The 17,573-nt window shown below is 35.9% G+C and overlaps 2 protein-coding genes across 2 annotated transcripts; one reads left to right on the plus strand and one right to left on the minus strand.

Annotated features, from left to right (window-relative positions):
- Positions 1 to 2,680: 2,680 nt before the first annotated feature.
- Positions 2,681 to 4,001, minus strand: LOC138342120 (uncharacterized). The gene is made up of 2 exons (XM_069294308.1): positions 3,345 to 4,001; positions 2,681 to 3,238 (listed from the first exon to the last, which is right to left on the minus strand). The coding sequence occupies exons 1-2, from the start codon at positions 3,999 to 4,001 to the stop codon at positions 2,681 to 2,683; spliced, it is 1,215 nt and encodes a 404-aa protein (XP_069150409.1).
- Positions 4,002 to 13,669: 9,668 nt separating this feature from the next.
- LOC109119264 (zinc finger CCCH domain-containing protein 6-like) lies at positions 13,670 to 16,867 on the plus strand. The gene is made up of 4 exons (XM_069294309.1): positions 13,670 to 13,732; positions 15,662 to 15,829; positions 15,923 to 16,047; positions 16,147 to 16,867. The coding sequence occupies exons 1-4, from the start codon at positions 13,670 to 13,672 to the stop codon at positions 16,865 to 16,867; spliced, it is 1,077 nt and encodes a 358-aa protein (XP_069150410.1).
- Positions 16,868 to 17,573: the final 706 nt, after the last annotated feature.

Here is a 17,573-nt window from a genome sequence, read left to right on the forward strand (position 1 = left end):
TCTGGTAGCTCAGCATCTTCAAACGTAGGAGGTTGTTTGACAAATACCTCCTCTTTGAGATCTCCATTCAGAAATGAACTTTTGACATCCATTTGATACAGCTTGAACCCCATGAATGCAGCAAAAGCTATTAAAATTCTAATAGCCTCCATCTTGGCAACAGGTGCAAAAGTCTCATCATAGTCTATTCCGTCTTATTAATTGTATCCTTGAACCACCAACCTGGATTTGTTTCTAGTAATCACTCCATTTTCATCAAGCTTGTTTCTGAAAACCCATTTGGTTCCTAGTACTGTCCTGCCTGCAGGTCGAGGAACCATGTACTACCTTGCTTCTTTCAAACTGATGAAGTTCTTCTTGCATAGAGTTGATCCAATCTGCATCACTTAATGCTTCTTTCACATTCTTGGGCTCAATAGATGATATGAATTCTAAAAATGCAACTAGATTTCTTGTTTGTGATCTAGTATGAATTCAAGAGTTCAAGGGAGAGATAAGATTATCAAGAGGATGTGATGAACTATGCTTCCATCCTGATCTTGGAGCAGACTGGTTGAGCTGATCAGCATGTTCTTCTTCATCAAGAGAGATATCATTTTCTGGGGAGTTTGATGTACTCTGGATGGAATTATGAGTAGTACTAGGTACCTCATCACATTTTTCCACCCCATCAGCCTCTTCAGGTAAACTATGATTTTGATCATCACAGTCATTTTTCAGTTGTTGTTCTGCATCAGCTTCACTTTCTTCAATTTTCTACGAATTGAACAGTTTCATCACATTATCTTCATCATTTGATTCATTATTCTTCAAGCTTCCATCTTCATCAAATACAACATGAATGTTTTCTTCAATGCATTGAGTTTGTTTGTTGAATATTTTGTAAGCCTTACTCGATGAAGAATATTCAACAAATACTCCATCACTCCTAGGATCAAATTTTCCTAGATCATTCTTTCCATTGTTCAGCACAAAACACCTACATCCAAATGCTCTAAGATAGCTCAACATAGGCTTTTTGTTGTTGAGCAGCTCATAGGGGGTCTTATTCAAAACAACTCTTATCAGACACCTATTGGTAACATGACATTCTGTGTTGACAGCTTCAGCCCATAAATTTTGAGGAAGATTTGATTCAATAATCATAGTTCTGGAAATGTTCACCAAGGTTTTATTTTTTCTTTCCACTACTCCATTTTGTTGAGGACTTCTAGGAGCAGAGAAATTATGACTTGTACCATTCTCCATGCAGAATTTATCCAGTTTTGAGTTCTCAAACTCATTACCAAGATCAGATCGAATGTTGCAAATGACTTGATTCAATTTAGTTTGAATCATTTTGAAAAACACCACCATTCTTCAGGTGTTTCTGCCTTTGATTTCAAGAATCTTGTCCATGTATATCTCGAGTAATCATCAACTATCACCAAAATGTATTTCTTGTCATTATTGATTTGACCCTTCAAGGGTCCACATAAGTCCATGTGAAGCAGCTCTAGTGTTCTTGATGATGTTACTTGCTTTTTGGGCTTAAAGGATGATCTGATTTATTTTCTTTTAACACAAGCTTCACAGATTTTATTTTCAGCAAACTTCAGCTTTGGCAGACCTCGGATCAGGTCCTTAGAAATCAGTTTGTTCAATAGAGATGAGCTCATATGCCCTAGCCTACAATGCCAAAGATCAACATTCTCATTCTGAGCACTAAGACATGTCAGGTCATCTCCATGAGACGTTTCTAAGTTGGCCATATACATGTTTTTACTTCTGTAAGCAGTAAGAATTACCTTCTTTATAGTTAGACTCACCACAGTGCACTTCTCAGAAGTAAATTTGACTTCATTTCCTTTGTCACAGATTTGAGACACGCTCAAGAGACTATACTTCAACCCATCCACATGATACACATTGTCAATTCAATCTTCAAGAGATCTTCCCACTTTGCCAACTCCCAAAATGTACCCCTTCTTTCCATCACCAAAAGAGACACCTCCTCCTTGAAGTGTCTTGAGTGAGAGGAAATTTTTTACATCACCAGTCATATGTTTAGAGCATCCACTGTCCATATACCAACATTGACTGCTGCTCCTCTCACTCACCTGCCCCAAAAATCACTTGTTTAGCTTGGGAACCCATTTCAATTTGATTTCCGAAAAGGCAGACAAAGCAGTGATTAGATTGTATATAGTCCAATAGGGTAGATTTTGAAACTTTCTAACAAAGGACATTGGAGCAGTGACAGATTTTTTCTTTGAAAATCTCTGGGTTGAAACATGCTTTGGAGGACCAGGTCTCTCTTTTGGCAAGTTTTGCCTTTCAGAATAATTAGAGAGTCTTTCAAAGGAATTTCTCCAGCCAACACACTCTCCCTTTACGTGCCCATTCTTACCACAATGAAGAAAAAGTAGATTGTCAGACACAAACACATACTTTATATGAGGATTATAAGGAGGAGTGATGTTCAGACTTCCTAGTCCTTTCTTATTGAAATTACTCTGATTTGTTGCATTTGACAATAACTTTGAGGATTTTATCCACTTAAAAGATTTTTCAAGTTCTTCCTTAAGTTTGACATTATCCTTTTCTAATTTGTTGCTCTTCTCCAATGACAAACCCAGTTTTTTCTCAGAGTTTTTCATTTTTTCTTGAATTTCAACTTGTAAACCATTTGACATTCCATTTAGCTTTTCAATTCTTCAGTAATCTTATTCAACTGGTTCTTAAGTTCAAAATTATCAGACTCTAGAGACACAATTTTTGACATTTTCTCCTCCAGTTTAACTTTGTTTTCAGTTAAACTGTCAAGTTCAGCATTCATGTTGTCTCTTTCAGATGTTAACTCGATTACAGAATCAATCATAACTTTTGCCAACGTTCTCAATTTTTTAAGAGAATATTTATCCAAGTCATTTTTCATATCAAGAAGAGTTACCTGGTCGTCCTCTTCTTCATTTTCTGTATGAGCCATGAGAGCAAACATTTCATTGAAAATGGTTTCCTCCTCATGTACAGCCACCATAGACAAATCATTTGGTTCATCAGGATCTTCTGAATCACTTGAAGAATCACCCCACGCAGCAAGAACCTTTTTGACCACCAAGTCTGCAGCAGCTTTTCGATCTCTCTTACCGAGTGCCAGGTCCCTTCTCTTCACTTTGTCACTTCTTGGTTTTTGATGTTCCTTGTTTTCATTCTTGAGCAGAGGACACTCTCTGATAAAGTACCCAGCTTTTCCACACTTGTAGCATGTATCACCTTGAGTAGCATTTCGAGGACCATTTGTTCCTCTTTTAAAAACTTTGTTTTTTTCTCACAATTTTTTGAAATCTGTTGATGAGATATGCCATATCTTCATCACTGGAATCTTCATCTGATTTGTACTTCAGCATCAATGACTTATCCTTTTTAGCTTCCTTCTTTGATGAATCGTGATTTCGATTCATCTCATGTGTCTTCAGATTTCCAATCAAAGAATCCATAGTTAGCACCTTCAAATCGTTGGCTTCTGTGATGGCATCAACCTTGCTTTCCCAAGATTTTGGAAGAATTCGAAGTACTTTTCTGACTTGTTTGCTCATGCTTATAGGTTCACCAAGACTTCGCAGCTCATTTGTAATGGAAGACAATTTTGTAAACATGTCATGAATTGTTTCTCCTTCCTTCATTTTGAAGTTCTCATACCGTGAGGTAAGCATGTCAATCTTTGATTCTTTGACTTGTTCAGTTCCTTCATGAGCAGTCTTCAAACAACCCCAAATTTCCTTAGCAGACTCACAAGCTGAAACCCTGTTGAACTCATCAGGTCCTATCCCATAGACAAGAAGAGTTTTTGCCTTGTAGCCCTTTTCAATCTTTTTTCTATTAGCTTCATCGTATTTCTGTCTAGGCTTTGGAACAGGACTAGTTTTCTCTCCATCCTTTTCTTCTATCATTGGAATAAACGGTCCATTAAGTACAATATACCATAACTCGCTGTCTTCAGCCATGAGGAAATCATGCATTCTAACTTTCCACCAACTATAGAAATGTCCATTGAAACGGGGAGGTCTTGTTGACGACTGACCTTCTTCGATATTAAGTGGAGCAGCAATTCTAGAACAAATATCACTTCCTTGGTGTTAACCAAATAGAGAGTGTCTGCTCTGATACCACTTAATAGAATATATACCTTCACTTAACAGAATAATGGACCAGGTCCCTTACTACACTAATGAATATAACCAGAAAGTTAAATGCAGTTAAAACCAACACAATAATTTTACGTGGAAACCTCATTGCTTAAGGGAGTAAAACCACGACCTGTCTCACAGGATTTTCAATCGTTTTCACTAATCTTCAAAAGCAAAAGTAAAACACGATTACACCAAATGTGAGAAGAAGTTTTTAATCTCACGTTTAAGCAATAGTCTCTATTGCTTAACAAGCCTAAGTAGAAACCAATCTACCCACTAAGCTATCCCACTTGGACAACCTAGAATTTTAACACTACCCACTGATACCTTTATAGTTTCAGGAATAGTTTACAATGTAAGAACAATAGAATGTATTCTTAAACAGCTATACGAATAGCTCCAAAGATTTCCGTTGTTCTTGGAATAATTCTACCTTTTGTTTTCTAGCAGCCTTTGCAATTGTTCTTGAAAAGTTCTTTATCAAGTTGCAAAAACTGCAGAAGATGTTTAGGAAAGTGCCTTTTATATGGACAAGTCACTTTTCTTAAACTCTTTGGCATTGGTAGGAGAAGTCTCACTTTCTGACGCTATTGGAAAGTGTGCACCTACTTTTTGTACCGTCTCTAGCTGGCAGTCAACTGGCTCGTCACCATGAGAGTCTGGTACCTCTACAAGGTCCCTGGGTTTATTTCATCTTCAACACTCAAGTAAGAAACCTGGTACCTTTATAAGGTCCCTAAGTTTGTCAAATCATCAAAACTGCAAATAACAAGACTCCTTTACAATCTTGCATATCTAGTTCAGACAAAATATCAAGAATGTATTTTAATTGAGTGACACAAAGACCACCTGACATTTTTAACTACCATAGATCCTTCAAAGAAAAATGTGAACTCAAGGAATCAGTAACATGTCTAATTAAGTCAGGATGACTTCCCCTGATTAAAATGTCGTTAGCATAGATGGGCACATAGACAGTAGCAACCAGATTCTTCAAAATGAACAAATAGGTGTTAGATTCAGAATTAATAAATCTTATTTTCTTTAGATGATCATGTAGTGTAGTATACCACGCCCGCGGTCCCTGTTTAAGTCCATAAATTGCTTTTTTTAATTTGCAAACACGGAAAGGGAATTGTGAATTAACAAATCCTTGAGGCTGAGACATAAAAACCTCTTCAGTCAACTGTCCCTACAGGAAAGCATTGTTGACATCGAGTTGATGAATCAACTAATTAGGTTGTGAAGAAGTAGAAGAAAGTTTAGAATTACCTAAATCATTTGCAGTAGCTGCTGGTTCCCGGCCAAAATTGAAGGAGAGAGTATCCTATATTGGTGATCTAGGTAAAGAGAATTCTAAGGACAATGGTATAGGTGGTGGTATTGTTAAAGAATGATAAAAATTCCCACATCGGTGGTTAATGAGATGGGTGGGCTCTTTATAAGGTTTGGCAATCCTCATCCCCTTAAGTTAGCTTTTGAGGTGTGTGTTAGGACTAAGACCTAATTTCACTTGGTATCAAGAGCAAGTTTTCATTCTTAATCTGGGTTAGGTGAAGAAAAAAATATGGCATCCAAAACAAATGAGGGTTCTGATTCTTCAGTTGTTCTTACTCCATTTTTTTATGGAACTGATTTTGAATATTGGAATATAAGAATGAGAACACATTTGAAAGCTGAAGATTTGTGGACTATTGTTGCAAATGACTTTGAAGACCCAGACAACGATGGTTATCTTACACCTACATAATTAAAAATTTTGAGTCTAAGTATCGTCAAGATGCAAAATCCTTGAGCCAAATCCAAATGGGAATCTCAAGAGCATATTTTGCAAAAATTGATACTTGTGAGACTGCAAAGGAAGCTTGAAATTTTCTGGAAATTGAGGTGTATGGTGACAAAAAGGTATGCATTATAAATCTTCAAACTCTAGAAGAGAGTTTCAATATTTAAAAATGATAGAATTTGAAAAAAGTGGTGAACATTGCACAAGAGTCATGATTATTGTTAATGAAATGAGAAATCATAGTGATACAATTTCTGACCAATAAGTTGTGGAAAAGATTCTAATTAGTATCACAGAAAAGTATGAGTACATTGTTGCTATCACTGAGGAGATGAAAGATCTTTCTAAGTTTTCCATCAAAGAACTAATAGAATCATTTCGTGCACAAGAGAAGCAAAGATTTTTTCATGAAAAACCCAAAGAGACGGCTTTCCAATCTAAAACAAATGAGAATTCTAAAAATTTCTCAAAAAGTCATCAGAAGAAGAATCACAAGCCAAAAAAGCAGCAGGATCATGATGGTTCATCCAAGAAGGTTGAAGAAAAATATGACAAAAACTCTAGTCTTTTTTGTAAAGTTTGCAAAAACGCTAATCACAATGCAAAAAAATATTGGCACAAAGGCAAGCCCCAATGTAACTTTTGTAAAAAAAATTGACCACGTTGAAAAGGATTGCTGACACAAGAAACACAAGCAACAAATTTTTGTGAAAAACGGGAGGAAGAAAGGGAAAAAAAACATTTTCTTTGCTTCTAAATCGGATGCTTCAACAAAATACAATAAATGGTATGTTGATAATGGTTGTAGTAATCACATAACTGTAGATGAAAAGGTTTTCCTCTCAATTTATAATAGCATCACTACTAAAGTAAAGATGGGGAATGGAGCCTTAGTTGATGTGAAAGGTAAATGTACTATTTCGATCAACATGAAAGGAAGCGGTAAGCAAATTCATGATGTTCTTTATGTTCCTGACTTGGAAAAAAAATTGCTTAGTGTTGGTCAACTCATGGAAAATGGTTATTGTCTTGTGTTTAAAGATAATTATTGCAGGATTTATGTTAAAATTGAGTCAAATCAAGTCATTGTTGAAGTAAAGATGATAAAAAGAAACTCCCCTTTGCAATTTCATTACAATTCATTAAAAATGAAATTGTAGATGATTCATGGCTTTGGCACAAAATATTTTGTCACTTGAATTTTCATGGTTCAAAGCTTTTCAAGCAAAAGGACATGGTATCAGAGCAGGGCCCGTCTCGCCTGATGTTAGGGTCCCCAAAATCAAAATTGTTCACGCACCAGATGCTAAGCGCTGGGTGTGAGTTGGGGTGTTCAAGAACGGCAAAAAGTCCCACATCGGTGGTTAATGAAATGGTGGACTCTTTATAAGGCTTGAGAAATCCTCCTTCCTTTGAGCTAGCTTTTGGGGTGAGTTAGGCCTAAAATCTAATTTCAAGGTATATCATGAGAGGGAGTTGGAATGGTAACCAACTTTAGAGTTTCCTCCTTGGAGTTAACATTTTCTCAGGTCAGTTGAGAAAAGTTTTTCCTTATCTGTAGAAATATCGTTTTAAAAGGAAAAAAATTTCATAAAAGAGAACATCAGGACTTGTGAATATTTTTGACCAATATTGGGTCAAAGCAAAGGTATACATGATGGCTTGATGAAACACATAAATACACACAAGGGGTGGACTGAGGCTCCAACTTATTTTTGGTATAGGGTTTAAGCCATGGATAACAGAGACAACCAAAAAATTTAAGATTGGCATAGTTGGGTGATTTACCAAATAATTGTTGGAAAGGTGACGTGTTATGTAATATGGGAATGGGTAGCCGATTAATGATATAAACAACATGATGGCAGGCAAAAGACCATAGGTCTTTTAGTAGGGATGCCTCATGGAGAAGTGTTTTGGCTGTCTCAACAATATGACGATGACCACGTTCAGCTATGGCAACAAGTTGTGGTGTGTATGGAGGTGAAACTTAATGTTCAATGCCATTTTGTTGGAGATAGGACTTTTCTCCATCAGTATAGAGAGATTTAATTTTTGTTTTGAAAAAATTCTCTACTGAAATGCGAAAGATTTGGAATAAAGAGGCGACTTCACTTTTATTTTTAAGTGTATGCAACCAAGTACAATTATTGATCAACAAAGATATAGTAATATAACTTTTTTCTAGTAATAAAATAGAGGATGGTCCCCATAAATCGCAAAATTGACCTGAAGAGGTACATTAGTGGATAAAGTGAGTCCTTGAAATGGAAAACGTTGTGCTTTATTATAAGAACAAGCATTACAGATTCAACTTTCTCTGTAGTAGCAATAGGTAAAGCAATTTTTTTCAAAACTAAGTTTAAAATCGTCGACTGAGGATGACCCAAGAAACTATGCCATAGCTTAAAAGGAACCTTTGTGGAGGCAATATTGATGGATATTGGTGGTCTGGTTAGCAGATGCGGCCCATTCATAGAGTCCATTCTTATTCCTCCCTTGTACCAGCGGCTTCTGGTATGCACAGCCTTCACAAGAAAAGGAAAAGGAAAAAATTCAACAGATGTGATATTGTCTCGACAAAGCTTGGCTACACAAATAAGGTTTCTTTAATTGATGGAGCACGTAGAGTGTTAGAAAGCCTGAAAGCATAATTTATTCGGTGCTAGTGTTTGACTTAAACCAATAAAAGTAATAGGAAAGGTTTTACCAACACCCATAGATATTCCCTCATTGCATGTATACTCTACAAGATTATGAGGTTCAGTCGTGATATGATGAGTTGCATAGGAATCGAGAATTCAAGAGTTGTTCATTGACTGCAAATTATAGGCAAAGTTGGCCTTAGCTTCAAAATAATTGTGCAATTCGCAACGGCATACATCTGCTGTGTGACCAAATTTTTGGCACAATTGGCATCGAACCAATTGTCTCAAACTTGATCTTATACTTTGGTAATTGTTGAAGTTGAACAGTCGAGATGCAAATTGGTTCAATTGTTGATTGTTGAAGTTGGAATGTCGAGAGATTGGTTCCATTGTTAATTGATAAACCGACGATTGTTCCTGTTAGACTGGATTGTCATGTTTGTCCTCTGTGCTACTGCAGCTATGATATTAGAACAGGAGTTCTCAAGGTCTTGGTGCTTAAGGAAAATCTCCTGATCTGTGAGCTTGTGAAACAATTCTTCAAAACACAAGGAAGAGTCACGTGCTCTTATGGAAGTTGAAGTCTCTCGGCACTCGGGACGAAAGCTTCCTTAGAATTCTTTACAATAAGTTCGTCATCTTGTACTGGTGAACCAACAACTGTGAGAGCATCAAAAACAAATCGAACCTTTTGTAAGTATTCTGTAACCCGATTTAGTGGCTTTCTTAATATTTTACAGCTGATCGCACAAGCTAAAAGTGTGAGTGTGACTGTTATATGCGTAAGCCATGTGAAGAAGTTCCCACGATGTCTTAGAAGATGGGGTTGTGGAAACAGTTGGCGCAATCGTGGGATCGACAAATGCAATCATTGCTTGTTGGATCAGTTGGTCCTCAGAGAACCAGATTTGGTATATGGCTTCTAGAATCGTAAGGTTATCTTGCATAATAATTATTGGTGGTGCCGGGTTTGATCCGTCAATATGTCCCATGAGTTGATGGCCATTGAGTATCATCACAAGTTGTTGTTTCCAAGTTGAGAAGTTGAGGTAACCTTGCAGTTTGATAGGTAACTGAGACGCGGGATTGAATTGTACAACGTGAATTATAGGTGAAGCAGCCGAAGCACTGCTGTTGAGGGCAGTAGAATCACCAGTGGTAATAACAACAAGATGGGTTGTTCCTTGAGATTCAGTCATAGTTGGGACAAAAAAAAAGATAAAGGATCTGACTCGTAAGAGGCTAGAGGTTTTGATACCATATATTATTAGATAGACAGAAGTAGTCGAAAGATGATTTTATTATTTCAGCATCGAAGCGTTAAATACAACCAATAACAACAAAATATATCTAAACTTAAGGAAGCTATTTGCTACATAAGCTTCTAAACCGTTGGAGGACTCTTCTACTAATATACAACAACAATAAACTCCTACTACAGGAGGAGTCTTCTACAGATACTAAAGGCAGTAACTATATCAGTAACTTACTATAAGACAAAATAAATATGCATAATACGGGTAACATTTTCTCAAAAATTAATTAAGCTTATTTTTATATCCCAACTTCCACAAGAAGTCCCAAAAGCAGTTTGGAAAAGAGTGACAACTCACTTGAGTTTTTGATTTTTTCAATGTCTTACCGATCAAATCCTTTGCGATGTAGTAACCTGACTGTTAGAATACGTTCGTCCACTAACATTTAATGGACCATGTCCCTTGACTCACTGAAAATAAGAACAAACTGTAAGTAAAGGCATAATAACAACACAAGCAATTTACGTAGAAACCTTCTTCCTCAAGGGAGTAAAATCACGACCTATCACACATGATTTTCAACCGTTTTTAGTAATCTTCACAAGAAAAGGTGAAACCGATTACAAAAACGTGAGAGAAAGTTTTAAGTCTAACAACTAAGCAATAACTCTATTGCTTGAAGAGCCTATGCAAATATGACTTTGCCTACTAAGTTATCACTACTATAAAACGTAGAATTCCCTAAGGAACTCGCAGGTTGCCCACTAAATCACCACACAACTGAGGATCTAGAATTTACTAAGCAACACACAAGGTTGCCACTAAGATAGTTGAACTTAACTAACTTAGAATTTACATACCAAAGAAAACTAACTCCTTTATATGTTTAGGAACATATTACAATTGTAGATCAGAAGAAATGCTCCTAAGAAAACTAAGCTTCCAGCTCTTTCCGTTTTGAGTTGCTCTTCGAAATATTTCTTCGTTTAGATTTCTCATCCTTTGCAAGTGTTATTGAGATGTTTTTTAAGTTGCAAAAGCTAAGATTGTGACAATTGGATGTTATGTTTATGTGAAATAGTCACAATCCTTAAAGCAATGTCATTGGTTGAGGTTTCTGTCGCGTCTGCCATTTCTGTCACTGTTGCAGAATGTGCACCAACTTTTTGTACTTTTTCCAGCTGGCAGTAAGAAGTGTGTTAAGCCCTGAGTTTGTCAAATCATCAAAACTACAAATAACACTGATTAAACTTCATAGTTCCATGTTTTTGTATGCCCATGGATACTCTTAGGGATGAAGCCATTATTATTTGGTATCCAAGGGTCAATCCAAACATTAATATTTTTTTCCATTAGAAATCCTCCATCTCAATCCTTTAGTACAAAGATCTCTCCACAAAATAGTCTTCCATATCCAAGAACCTAAAGATGATGTTAAGAAAGGTTGAGTTTGGAAAATATTTGCTTTTAAGAACTCTTCCCCTTCCATCCTTTTATTTTCTTCCTTGACTCTTTCTTTTATAACTCTAGCATCCTTTCTCTTGGAGCGTTCCACAACAACCGGTAAGCCTAAATACATATACATGTCATTTCTTTGTCGTTGGCTAAGCAACGACGATATCTTAACTTTCTCCACCTCTCTCACATTTTTACTAAAACAGATAACTGTTTTATCTAGATTAACCACTTGCCAAGAGCTTCATTCATATTTCTTTAAGATATTGGCTACACAACTTGAATTTTGATTTTTAACTGAACAAAACATAAAGGAGTCATCAACAAAAAAATATGAGTTTCGCCTCTACCAATGTCTATTCAACTTTAGCCCTTGGAATTCATTTTGTTCTTCTAATATGTTCAATAAGGTAGATAAACCTTCATAAAATATTAAAAATAAATTTTATGGAAATCCATTTTATGGTTACAGTGGATCCCCTTCTCTTATCACTCTGGTAGGCTAATCCATTTGACAAATTTTTTATGGAAATCCATTCGTAAAAGTATAAATAAATCCATTCGACTTTTTCATAGGCTCTTGACATATCCAATTTCATAGCCACATATTTTTTCCTACATCCGCGTTTGGTTTTTAAACACAGCATTTTTTATTTACTTTATCATAGTCTTTCGACCTGGTGCTTCAAGAGGATGCATCACAAACACTGCATTTTTTATTTCCTCAGCATCATCTTCCTTAATTAAATTCTGATTTATAGAATCACTAACAATTACTTTAACATGATTCAAAATACAATCCAAGTCTGTCGGGTTAGATGTAGAGAGCAAACTGTTATAATATTGCCCAACTTCTTGGATTATATCAGTTTGGTCTACCAGCCACCTCCCATCAGATGTCTGTCAGGTTGCCATGTGAAAGTATTGAAGTATTTTTATCCATCAACCATAAACCTCTAGAATTCTGTTTCCAAAAGTTCTCTTCATCGTTATAGGCTTGGCTTAGTTACCTTTTCAATAACCTTAATTTACCCATTAAAAATTACTAGTGTTGTTCCTAAGGGCTGTAATATTCCCCTTCATGTCAATAATTCTCTCCAAAGTTCTACAAATATGTATGATTTTAAAGCTAACTTGAGATTTCTCAAAGCCATTACAATCATACGACCAAGCTTTTGAAATAATATTTGAACTCCTTCACTCTCAATCCACCTTCTATCAAAGTAAAATTGTTTTATCTTCCTAATTGGTTCCACATCAGAAGACAACATCAAGGAAGAATGATCCGATGCCTCAGTTTCAATATGTTGCACATTCACATTCTTGAATTTAATTTTCTAATTAGGAGTGACTAAGACAAATCTAGCCTTTCTTGGATTATACCCTCATTTTCCTTGTAACACCACCATGTCCAAGGTTTTCCTTTATAACTTAAGTCAAATTCACCTAAGTTCCATATAAAATTCTTAAAGTCTCTAAAGGTCCAAGTATCTCTACTTCTTCCTCTTTGTTTTTCCGATCCATCAATAATATCATTAATGTCTTTATGCATTTTTTAACTAATTCTTGCATACGATATCAACAAGTGACTCTATCTGTACTTACATACACAAATAAACACCAATATTTGCAATCAGCTGAGCCATCTTCTATCAAAGTTGTGATGTAAAAGGAGAAGAATCTGATTCACATAACTGGATAGTGTAATTCCAAAATAAAGCTAGACCTCCTAATAACCCATCGTCAGCTCCACAGTTACAGCGTGCACCATATTTACTAATCTTTGTACCCTCTTAACCGTGATTTCTCTACTTTTTTGTTTCACTTAAGAAAATCATTCTTGGAGAGTGAAGACGCATTGTCTCCTCCAAAAAGGAAATTGTCAATGATCCTGCCAGGCCTCGACAATTTCACACCATAGTCCTCATTGTGAAGAATAAAGCCATACGTCTCTCCTCTAATAATCTTTCTGAAATATGAAAGACAAGAAGGAAGCTCCGTCTCTGTCCCCTCCCTTCTGTCCAAGACTCTTGAATCAGATTCCTTCCTCTTTGCTAGGCGAAAGGGAAGCCATTTAGGGCTGGCCTCTCGCTCCACCATTATTATTTTTTTGTTGTTATATCAATACAAAAAGAATTTTTATTCTTTCATTTATCCCCTGTAGCTTGTACTCCTTCCTCTATAATAACATGATAACCACAATTTCCATTATCTTTAACGTTGTATCCTTCTTTAAACTATTAGAAACACAAACTAATCTAGTCCTCCGTTTCCAATTTATCATTTTTTCCCCTTCATTCTGATTGTCATTCCTTAGTTGCTTAAACTTATTATTTTCATTACAATGTTCAAATGCCAAGCACTCAGAATAAGCCTCAAGAGCAAAAGTACATACCTTGTCTTTTGTTACAGCTTGTATGGTATTGATTCCTTTATGGCCTTCGATTTGATTTTTTTCTGTGCAAGGAATTCTCGTCACTTCCCTTAAGACCTGCAGTTTTTTTGCATTCATTTTGACATAATTTATGGGCATTATGTTTCTTTATACCCATCTGTGTATTAGTTGAGTTAACTCTTTCTTGTATGTGTATCAAGCTATTTCCGGTTCCTACATCTCTTTTCCTCTCAATCAATTTGGATTTTTTAGTTTTCATTAGATTATGCCCCTCAGTACTATTTACTCCTTCATGTCTGTTGGGAAAAATACTACAATATTGATAACTTATCAAAAACACTGTATCGTGGCAAGACACTTCCTTGAAAGCGATTTCGGCTCAACTTTGGTGCAAATCGTCGTAGCTGGTCTTTCTATCTTATTAGTCAAGCGCTAACGAGCAAGAAAGGGTATGCGCTAAGAAGCAAGGGCTTTTGTGCAGCTTCTTCACCCCAAAATCTTTGTAGATAAAGCCAATCATTAATTCCCCACCGTGGGGCGAATGGAATCCGATACATAAATCAGTTAACAAAAAAATAGAAATAGCTTTGACTAAAGAAGGTTGATTCCCCTAAGCGACATCGAAAAGGGGGCGAAAAGAGTCTATTTACCTTTACAATATTTCGGAATGTATCATGGCTCTATCTATTCATTAAAAAAGAAAAAAGAGTTCTGCATCTCGGGTGAACAAATAGGCGTGGGGAATAGAATACAAGTGTTGAGTACCAGCTTCTACTCTTGTGAAAGGTGGGCGGGCCTGACCTCTTCCTTTCTATTTAGAAAGTGAAAGTCCTTGCCAGTGTGACAGTATGAGTAGACGGTGCTCTTCTCCAAGGTTCTACAGTTACTGTCAAACGCGTGCACTCGTGGCTGAAAGTATGGAGTTTCACAAAAATAATTGCCCAGAAATCCTCAATGGGATGAAGGATTATTCAAGCCAATAAAAGGAAATTGTTGAGGGAGAATAAATGAAAGATAGGACTTGTATTTTTCTTCTCTGTGCTTAGCTCCCAAATGATACTTTTTAAATAGGAAAATCATTTATTTTTCATCCATCAAAAGAATGTAACAAACTAACGTATAATTAACGTAATGAAACATAACTCTCACTTTAATGACAAATTTGTCATAATACAAAAGTAACTTCAAGTCTTCTGAATATTTTCTTACAAAGTTTGGAAACTGACACCTGAGATAAATGTGAACCATTAATGATGAAGTAACTTTCCTATTTTACATATACTAACGACTTAGCAATGTTCACATAGATTAATTACGGAGAGTTAAAAGATGCAACTTATCCTTTGCATTAAAAGAAAAAGAATATTATCCACAATGTCTATTTTAATCTGCTGAAGCGACACCATTCTCTACTTTTAGCCATGCCCCAAACTAATCCTTTTTTAGTGTGTCTGATCATATATCTTTTGCTCTTGGGACACAAGTTTTCTCATTGAGTCCTAGTATACCGCAATAGAAACAAGCATAACGAAGATTCTCATATCGTAGTTCAACACATGTAATGTCCCCTCTTAATTTGATCAATGTAGCGTACCAAATCTTATGCTTTCCATGCTTTCCTTATCCTTAAAACTAATTGAAAAAAATGATATATCGTATTTCCTTTATTTTAAATCCTACTGGGTTTTCTCGAACCAAATGTATAGTGTTCTTGATTCCTTGATAGTTAACCTTTTTATCCGATAACATCTGCTTTGCTAATTAATCTATCGAGGCACCAAAATGCTTGAGTTACATTTCATTTCCCAAAGAGATATTCTTTCTGTGTAGTATCAAGGACATGTCAAATTGACATACTTTCAGTTTTACTTATCAAGAACATTGATATGCTTTAGTTTTTTTATTCCAAATTTCTCCTTAACAAGTTTGTATAATTTACCACTCAACAGGTAAAACATTATCGCAAAGAGGATTGCCCATCAGAAGTTGGGAGCATATCTCAACAGCAGACACATCAAAGCATCAACAAATCATCATTTAAAAGAAGAGATTGCTTAAAGAAGTCAGAAGAGAGACTTTCTTCCAAATCATTGGCTATATGGAAATGCCCTCCCAAGGTAATCTTAAGTTGATATGATAGAAATTGTCTTTATTTGAATAGTTTCTATACATATTGTTTTGATAACCCCATTTATTGTTGTTATTTGTAGTTCCATCTGAATGAGAAATGGCTAGTGGTTGCTGGTGAAGAGAGTCAAGAAGCCAATAAGCAGGAGTATAGGAAAAGGAGGGTGATTGAGGCGGTTTTCCCTAACAAGTTTGCAATTCCTCCAAAGTAAGTAATTTTTTGATTACTTTTTAATGTTTTGTTGATTTCATTGTCTTAAGTTTACTTGGTTTTAATCAGTGAGTATTTTTCTTTCTTATTTAACAGTCCTTACAACTTGTCTGACCTGGAACAAGGTTATGATGATAGTCAAACTCCAGAAGTCAGCACCATTTCTATAGAAGAAGAAGAACCAACTCATGATTTGACAGTTCTTGTAGCCATAGCTGTAGCTGCTCTTCAAGAGCAGGGTAGTCTAATTGATGCCAACATATTGGTTAGGCTTCTCCTCAACCTGATGAATGAACATGGCATGGCTACCAATGTTGTTTCTCTCAATGCTGCCCATGCAGGATCTGCAAAATCTATGCCCTTGACAAAGACTCAGCCTGACATTAGAGAGAATAAGTCAGTAACCTATTCCCTTTCAGAGCTTGATCTCAAAAATATCAAGAAACTCATTAGCAAATATGGAGTACCTTACCATGCCGGAGGAGAAATTTCTGAGTTGGTTTCCCGATATTGTCCTACCACCTTGCAGCCTAAGTTGACTATTTCACCAAATGTTGGCCCTTCCTCCTCGATGACTAGTCACAAGGATATCAACAAATACTGCAATTCCCTAATCAAGCAACGTGGAGAAAAAATTGAGTCTATGGTTGATGAAAGCTTACAAAAACCAATTCCGTGCAGCTTGACACCTTGTATTTTCTTTGATAAACCTAAGGGATGTCGTAAAGGATTCTCCTGTCACTTCCGGCATGATATATTTGGTAAAAAGAGGTATGGGAGGACATCAGAAGGTCGGGATTCAAAGAGATTGAAGTAAAGTGGGGAACATTAATATGGAATGACTCCAATAGGTTTTCTTTTTTGCTTTTAATAGAGGGAAAAAGTGGTAAAGGCAGTTGCACGGCTGTTTAAACAAAAACACTCACTCTGTTTTCCCTTTCCTTGATATGCAGACTTTTAAAACATTAGAATCAGATTTTTGCTTGAAAGGAATTTTCCTTTGAATTTTTATGAAGCATTGTTTAGCCTTGACAATATTTCTGTTCCGATAAATAATTGTTTTGCTCTCTAAATTGCAATCGCAGTATGGCATAGGCTATAGCCGTCCCCCACTTTAAAAACTAAAACATCCAAGTTATGTACTGTTGATATTCAATAATGAATTCAAGATGTTAATTTAAATTTTAATTTGATTGAACGGGAATCAATAAGGTATGGAAGCATTTGATAGAACAAAGTGTATTAAATTCTTTCAAGCCAGTGAAAATTGTACTAGCGAATAATAACAATAATGAGATGATTAAATTACCCTTTAATATAAGCGAGTAAGAGACGGACGAACAATGCATCATATAGTATTACAAAAAGCATTCTAAAGTGTACAGTGAATGCTTTAATATTTTGCTCTGTCTGGCCCAATTTTACTAGACATAGTCCTTTTATCTACATGTGTAATAAACTGAAATCATCTCTTCTCTTTGATAGTTTGATTTTCTATTACTTTCTCTTCCGAGTTCTTGAAT

The sequence above is a fragment of the Solanum lycopersicum genome, chromosome 2 (assembly GCF_036512215.1).
Source record: "Solanum lycopersicum chromosome 2, SLM_r2.1".
Classification (NCBI taxonomy): domain Eukaryota; kingdom Viridiplantae; phylum Streptophyta; class Magnoliopsida; order Solanales; family Solanaceae; genus Solanum; species Solanum lycopersicum.

Excerpts from the sequence above, each read along its gene's own strand:
- LOC109119264 (XM_069294309.1), top strand. The coding sequence starts at position 13,670 with ATGCCAAGCACTCAGAATAAGCCTCAAGAGCAAAAGTACATACCTTGT. Across the intron at positions 13,733-15,661 it reads CTTGTCTTTTGTTACAGCTT|GTAAAACATTATCGCAAAGA; the intron begins GTATGGTATTGA and ends ACCACTCAACAG. Across the intron at positions 16,048-16,146 it reads AAGTTTGCAATTCCTCCAAA|TCCTTACAACTTGTCTGACC; the intron begins GTAAGTAATTTT and ends CTTATTTAACAG.
- LOC138342120 (XM_069294308.1), bottom strand. The coding sequence starts at position 4,001 with ATGCATGATTTCCTCATGGCTGAAGACAGCGAGTTATGGTATATTGTA. Across the intron at positions 3,239-3,344 it reads ATTCCAGTGATGAAGATATG|TGTGGAAAAGCTGGGTACTT; the intron begins GCATATCTCATC and ends ACATGCTACAAG.